This window comes from Dipodomys ordii, unplaced genomic scaffold, assembly GCF_000151885.1.
Source record: "Dipodomys ordii isolate 6190 unplaced genomic scaffold, Dord_2.0 Scaffold6, whole genome shotgun sequence".
In the NCBI taxonomy this organism is placed as follows: domain Eukaryota; kingdom Metazoa; phylum Chordata; class Mammalia; order Rodentia; family Heteromyidae; genus Dipodomys; species Dipodomys ordii.
The window spans coordinates 699,291-706,911 of record NW_012267222.1 but is presented as its reverse complement, the minus strand read 5'-3'; the positions used below and the strand labels follow the sequence as shown (position 1 = coordinate 706,911).

The 7,621-nt window shown below is 57.6% G+C and overlaps 1 protein-coding gene across 1 annotated transcript in view; it reads left to right on the top strand.

Moving 5' to 3' along the window:
- The window catches only part of Morn1 (MORN repeat containing 1), a 45,905-nt gene extending 41,143 nt beyond the window's left edge, over window positions 1-4,762 (top strand). Inside the window, exons 9-11 of the mRNA XM_013031468.1 lie at window positions 3,635-3,695; window positions 3,814-3,912; window positions 4,714-4,762. Of these exons, the coding sequence (XP_012886922.1) occupies window positions 3,635-3,695; window positions 3,814-3,912; window positions 4,714-4,762 (209 nt within the window). The remainder of the gene's footprint in view (window positions 1-3,634; window positions 3,696-3,813; window positions 3,913-4,713) is intronic.
- The last annotated feature ends 2,859 nt before the right edge of the window (window positions 4,763-7,621 follow it).

Genomic DNA, 7,621 nt, shown 5'->3' with positions numbered 1-7,621 from the left:
ACCGGGACACCCCAGGAACCACTCACAGACAGACAGACACCGGGACACCCCAGGAACCACTCACAGACAGACACCGGGACACCCCAGGAACCACTCACAGACAGACACCGGGACACCCCAGGAACCACTGACAGACAGACAGAGACCAGGACACCCCAGAAACCACTCACAGACAGAGACCAGGACACCCCAGGAACCATGCATAGACAGAGACGGCACCGCAGGAGCCACACACAGACAGAGATCAGGACATCCCAAGAACCACACACAGAGACCAGGACACAGGAGGAACCATGCACAGAGACCAGAATATCCTAGGAACTACGCAAGACAGAGACCAGGGCATCCCAGGAGCCATTCATAGATACCAGCACACCCCAGGATCCACGCAGAGACCAGGACAGATCCATTCTCCAGCAGGCCGGACGTGGTCTAAGGCTGGCAACTAGCTTCACCCAAACCGGCTGTGTACTGAGGACGATCTAGCACTGCTTGAGCAAAGAGCACGGTGGAGCTTCAGAGTGTCTGCGTCCTGTTCCGCCACCTACCACCGGTCTGCCTGTACCTCCCGTGGGCCCAGGGGCCACAGCTGCCACCCTGTTTCGGGGGGCAGGGGTGAGGGGAAGAGGCAGTTCTTACACATGGGGATACGAATTTACAAAGCACAGGCTCAGTTACCAGCGAGGAGGAAATCCAGGTCATAGTTCTGTCACCAGAGCACGCCTCCAGGCTCTGCTGGCGCAGAGCTGTGTCAGGGTCTCCAGAGGCCCCTCCCCGGAGCACCTGGGACTCGGGCTGGCCCCTCTGTAGCCATGCCCAAGGCCCTGTACCCCAGCCTCTGGCCAGGACTGCTTCTGTTACAGTAATGGGTGCATAGGGAAGGCTCTGATGGTCAGGAGCCTGGCCCCATGAACACCCGGCCCACGTGCCCCGTGCTCAGCTGGCTTCATGCTCCCAAGAGCCTGCAGGCCTCGGCCGGGTCATGCCGGGGCCCACCAGCCACCAGGAGCCCTGGGAGATGTTGCGTCCCTCCTTGTCGAGCTTCTCCATAGCAGCCTGGGGTCCCCGCTCAGACGCGGCATGTGGGAGGAGGGGTGCTCTGGGAGAGGGGTGAGGGCCGTGAGCCCCCCAGAGGGAAGTGCCAGGCCTGAGTCAGACCTCAAGTTAAGCAGAGGTGGGGAGGGGCGTTTGATGGCCATTGCTCATGTTCCCCAGCACTAACGCCGGCAGGCAGCTGGGGCAGTGAAGCTGAGTCCACAGCGTGGGAATGGCTCTGCTCCTGCACACACACATACACACGCACACCCCGTGCCCAGAAAGACCATGGCCAGCCAGGCACTGGTGACTCACACCTGTAATCCTACCTACTCAGGAGGCTGAGATCTGAGGATCACAGTTCAAAGCCAGCCCAGGCAGGAAAGTCCGTGAGACTCTGATCTCCAATGAACCACCAGAAAACTGGAAGTGGCACTATGGCTCAAGGGATAGAGCTCTCGCCTTGAGCTGAAGAGCTCAGAGAAAGCGCCCAGGCCCAGAGTTCAAGCCCCATGATCAACAAAAATAAAAGACCGTGGCCATACGCATTTCATAGCCTTGGGTGTGATGCAGCCACCTTGCCCAAGGACCGCAACACTTCTGTGCAGTAGGGACCCCAAGAGGCCACTGGGTCCTCTCGGGACCCTGTCCCCATGGTCAACAAGAGAGGCTCAGAGTCCAGCCCAACTTCCGTCTCCCCCACCAGCAGACAGCCCCTTTGAGATCCACCCAGAACCTGCCACCCCAAGTGGGCTGGGCTGCGCTGGACTTCGTACTGGACAGGTGGTAGCATGGCTGCCCGCAGCCCTCCACCCCAGCGGGGACTTGGCCTCTCAGGCATCCTTCCCCCATGGAAATTCAGCAAGCAAGCCCTCTCGAGAACTTGCTTTTCACTAACACAAATAGGCAAAAGAATGAAAACACACCCTCCTTCCAGAGGCCCAATGTCAGTAATACGTAATTGCAAAATGCAGTATTTCATTATTCTGTTATGAAATATCTCAGTGGTTTAATTGTTTTTAAGTTTCCAATAGACAATCTGCATTTCGACAAGCAGAAAAGACGATTTCCTAGACGTGGACGATTGCCAGATATCGCAAACCCTACTTTGGATAAATTACAGCACCCAGATTTCAGTAACAAAGCACATTGATTTTATATTCAGAGGGTTTTTATATTTAGTCTCTTAACCTTTTGTAATTCCCACCCACAGCCCAAAGCACAGAGCCCTTTTGTGTTCCTGATTCTCGGTGGGGTGTCTGCCTCACTCCATAATTTGGGCCCATTGACTCATGCAGCAGGTGTGGATGATGGCGGGGTGGACATGTGGGTGCCGGGCCCCGTGACTGCAGGGTGGACACCGTGGGTGCCAGGTTGGAGGCTCAAACAATTCCCTGCAAATGGGCTTTGGGGCCTAGAACAGCCAGGCAGCGAGGGAAGGTCAAATTGCTTTCCTTTTTTCTTGCTTGCTTGCATTATTTCTCTTTTAATGCACAAAACCCTCGCAGTGAATGTTGTGAATTGGTCTCAGTGATTGCTCCTTCTCATATGCTAGCCAATGGTTTGAGTGTCACCTGGGATCTGTGAAGAATCAATTGTTATTGTATGACGATTTAAAAAATCAAGGTGCCCTCAGCTGCTAATCAAGTGGAGCCGGGAATTTCTGGAAATTCCACTGCCTCGTGGGTGACACCACATTTTAGTACTAATTGTCTGTGGTTAATTATGACACAGGAGCAAGGTAGAGCCAGATTTTTAAAGGGAAGTTTGCACTATAAATCATTTTCTAGGGATCATCATACAGAGAACTGTCCAAGTAAGCATAGCATATAAAGATGTCATACGACTTCCTATTCCAAAACGGTGGGGGAAGCGGGATTCCGGGGCGGGCAGGTCCCTGGGGAGGAAGGCAAGAAAGGCCCCTGGGTCTGAGAGGTGTGGCACCACTCCTTTGGGGTCTGGCCATCTTCTTGAGGTTACTCTTCTTTGGAGTACAAGCTGGATCTCACTGACTCCTCCCTTGGGCTGTCTCGCTTCTCCAAGGCTCTCCTGTTCTTCCTCCTCTTCCCTCCTGTCCAGCCCTGAAGCCTTGATCAAGTGCGGCCCAAGGAGGGGAGAGGGGTTGTCTGAGGGACGCTGCAAGGGACAGGGAGCAAGGCGGGGCCCTCAGAGTGGTGTGGAGCACCAGGGGTGGTGGAGGCCGGTTCTGCATCGATGGAGAAGGCCCATGCAGGGGGAGGGGAAGCGCAAACACAGTAAAGGAGTGCTCTGTGGGCTCAGGGTCCCAGGGGCTTGTGAGCGCCTTATGGGCAGGTATAAAGCAGACATGGCTGCGCGCCGGTGCCTCTGTTGACCCCCAGCAGCAGTGAGCAGGTGGACACCCTGGTCTGGACGTGGGCCAGGAGGGAAGCTGCAGGGCTGGGGTGAGTGTGTCCGAGGTGTGGGCTCCTGGTGGGTGGACCACGGGGAGGGGCTGTGGCCAGCCTGAGGCAATCAGAGCGTCTCAGGAGTAACGGCCCCAGCCAGTCCCCTGAAGGGCGAGTGCCAGACCCACACAGGGAAGGGGCCTCTCAAAGCGTTCCCCAAGGTCCCGCCACAGAGCACAAGAGCCAGTTCACACTGGGGACTCTGGCTGATGTCACCATGACCCAGCCACCAAAGTGGGCTCCACAGGTAACAACAAATTGGTGGAATTCCTGCTCTGCCAGGACCTCTCAGTGCACGTGACCACCTCTCAGCGCGCCTGACGACCTCTCAGTGATCATGACGACCTCTCAGCGTGCCTGACGACCTCTCAGTGAGCGTGAAGACCTCTCAGCACGCCCGACAACCTCTCAGCGCGCCTGACGACCTCTCAGTGCACGTGACCACCTCTCAGTGCGCGTGACGACCTCTCAGTGCACCTGATGACCTCTCAGTGCACGTGACCACCTCTCAGTGCGCCTGACGACCTCTCAGTGCGCCTGACGACCTCTCAGCACGCATGATGACCTGTCAGTGCGCATGATGACCTCTCAGCGCACGTGACCACCTCTCAGCGCACGTGACCACCTCTCAGCGCACGTGACCACCTCTCAGCGCGCCTGATGACCTCTTAGTGTGCCTGACGACCTCTCAGTGCGCCTGATGACCTCTCAGCGCGCGTGATGACCTATCAGTGCATGTGACCACGTCTCAGCGTGCCTGACGACCTCTCAGCGTGCCTGATGACCTCTCAGCGCGCCTGACGACCTCTCAGCGCACGTGACGACCTCTCAGCGCACCTGACCACCTCTCAGCGCGCCTGATGACCTCTCAGCGCACGTGATGACCTCTCAGCGCGCCTGATGACCTCTCAGCACACGTGACGACCTCTCAGTGCGCGTGACGACCTCTCAGCACATGTGACAACCTCTCAGCACACGTGATGACCTCTCAGTGCGCCTGATGACCTCTCAGTGAGCATGACGACCTCTCAGTGAGCCTGACGACCTCTCAGTGTGGATGACGACCTCTCAGCGCGCCTGATGACCTCTCAGCGCATGTGATGACCTCTCAGTGAGCGTGACGACCTCTCAGTGCGCCTGATGACCTCTCAGTGCGCGTGACCACCTCTCAGTGCGCCTGACGACCTCTCAGTGCACGTGACGACCTCTCAGTGCGCCTGACTACCTCTCAGTGCGCCTGATGACCTCTCAGTGCGCCTGACGACCTCTCAGTGAGCCTGACGACCTCTCAGTGCGCCTGACGACCTCTCAGCGCGCCTGATGACCTCTCAGCGCACTTGACGACCTCTCAGTACACGTGATGACCTCTCAGTGAGCGTGACGACCTCTCAGTGAGCGTGACGACCTCTCAGCGCACGTGACGACCTCTCAGTGAGCGTGACGACCTCTCAGCGCATGTGACGACCTCTCAGCCTGATGACCTCTCAGTGTGGATGACGACCTCTCAGCGCGCCTGATGACCTCTCAGCGCACGTGACGACCTCTCAACGCACGTGACCACCTCTCAGCGCGCCTGATGACCTCTCAGTGCGCCTGATGACCTCTCAGCGCACATGACGACCTCTCAGTGCATGTGACCACCTCTCAGCGCGCCTGATGACCTCTCAGTGCACCTGACGACCTCTCAGTGCACCTGATGACCTCTCAGCGTGCGTGATGACCTATCAGTGCATGTGACGACCTCTCAGCGCGCCTGACGACCTCTCAGCGCACCTGATGACCTCTCAGCGCGCCTGACGACCTCTCAGTGAGCGTGACGATCTCTCAGCACGCCTGATGACCTCTCAGTGAGCGTGACGACCTCTCAGCATGCCTGATGGCCTCTCAGTGAGCGTGACGACCTCTCAGCGCGCCTGATGACCTCTCAGTGCGCCTGACGACCTCTCTGCGAACCTGACAACCTCTCAGTGAGCGTGACGGCCTCTCAGTGCGCCTGACGACCTCTCAGTGCGCCTGATGACCTCTCAGTGCGGGTGACGACCTCTCAGTGCGCCTGACGACCTCTCTGTGAGCATGACGACCTCTTAGCGCGCCTGATGACCTCTCAGCACGTGTGATGACCTCTCAGCGAGTGTGATGACCTCTCAGTGCGCCTGACGACCTCTCAGCGCACCTGATGACCTCTCAGTGCACGTGACGACCTCTCAGTGTGGATGACGACCTCTCAGTGAGCCTGACAACCTCTCAGTGTGGATGATGGCCTCTCAGCGCGCCTGATGACCTCTCAGCGCGCGTGATGACCTCTCAGTGAGCGTGACGACCTCTCAGTGCGTGTGACGACCTCTCAGTGCGCGTGACGACCTCTCAGCACATGTGACGACCTCTCAGCGCACGTGATGACCTCTCAGTGCGCCTGACGACCTCTCAGCGAGCCTGACGACCTCTCAGCGCGCCTGATGACCTCTCAGCGCGCGTGATGACCTCTCAGTGAGCGTGATGACCTCTCAGTGCGTGTGACGACCTCTCAGCACATGTGACGACCTCTCAGCGCACGTGATGACCTCTCAGTGTGCCTGACGACCTCTCAGTGAGCATGATGACCTCTCAGTGCACCTGACGACCTCTCAGTGAGCCTGACGACCTCTCAGTGTGGATGACGACCTCTCAGCACGCCTGATGACCTCTCAGTGCGCGTGACCACCTCTCAGTGTGCCTGACGACCTCTCAGTGCGCCTGACGACCTCTCAGTGTGCCTGACGACCTCTCAGTGTGCCTGACGACCTCTCAGTGGGCCTGACGACCTCTCAGTGAGCATGACGACCTCTCAGTGCACCTGATGACCTCTCAGCGCACTTGAGGACCTCTCAGCACACGTGACGACCTCTCAGTGAGCGTGACGACCTCTCAGTGCACGTGACGACCTCTCAGTGAGCGTGACGACCTCTCAGTGCACCTGATGACCTCTCAGTGCACCTGATGACCTCTCAGCGCACTTGAGGACCTCTCAGCACACGTGACGACCTCTCAGTGAGCGTGACGACCTCTCAGTGCACATGACGACCTCTCAGTGAGTGTGACAACCTCTCAGCGCATGTGACGACCTCTCAGTACACGTGACGACCTCTCAGTGCATGTGATGACCTCTCAGTGCACCTGACGACCTCTCAGTGAGCATGACGACCTCTCAGTGCACCTGACGACCCCTCAGTGAGCCTGACGACCTCTCAGTGTGGATGACGACCTCTCAGCGCGCCTGATGACCTCTCAGCGCACGTGATGACCTCTCAGTGAGCGTGACGACCTCTCAGTGCGCCTGATGACCTCTCAGTGCACGTGACCACCTCTCAGTGCGCCTGATGACCTCTCAGTGCACGTGACAACCTCTCAGTGCACGTGACGACCTCTCAGTGCACATGATGACCTCTCAGTGTGCGTGACAACTTCTCAGTGCACTTATTTTTGTCAGTTATGGGGCTTGAACTCTGGGCCTGGGAGCTGTCCCTCCGCTCTTCAGCTTAAGGAGAGCACTCTATCGCTTGAGCCACAGCGCCACTTCCAGTTTTCTGGTGGTTTATTGGAGATGAGATCTCAGGACTTTCCTGCCCAGGCTGGCTTTGAACCATGATCCTCAGACCTCAGCATCCTTGAGTAGCTAGGATTACAGGCGTGAGCCACTGGCGCCCAACTCAGTGCACATTATGACTGCTCAGAGTGCAGAAGAGCAGGATGACCGCTGCATGTGCAAAAGAGCAGGATGACCACTCCCTGTGCAGAAGAGCAGGATGACCGCTGCGTGTGCAGAAGAGCAGGACGACTGCTGCATGTGCAGAAAAGCAGGATGACCACTGCATGTACAGGAGAGCAGGATGACCACTGCATGTACAGGAGAGCAGGATGACCGCTCAATGTGCAGAAGAGCAGGATGACCACTCCCTGTGAAGAAGAGCAGGACGACCGCTGCATGTGCAGAAGAGCAGGATGACCGCTCCCTGTGCAGAAGAGCAGGATGACCACTGTGTGTGCAGAAGAGCAGGACAACTGCTGCGTGTGCAGAAGAGCAGGATGACCACTGCGTGTGCAGAAGAGCAGGATAACCGCTGCATGTGCAGAAGAGCAGGATGACTGCTCCCTGTGCAGAAGAGCAGGACGATCGCTCCCTG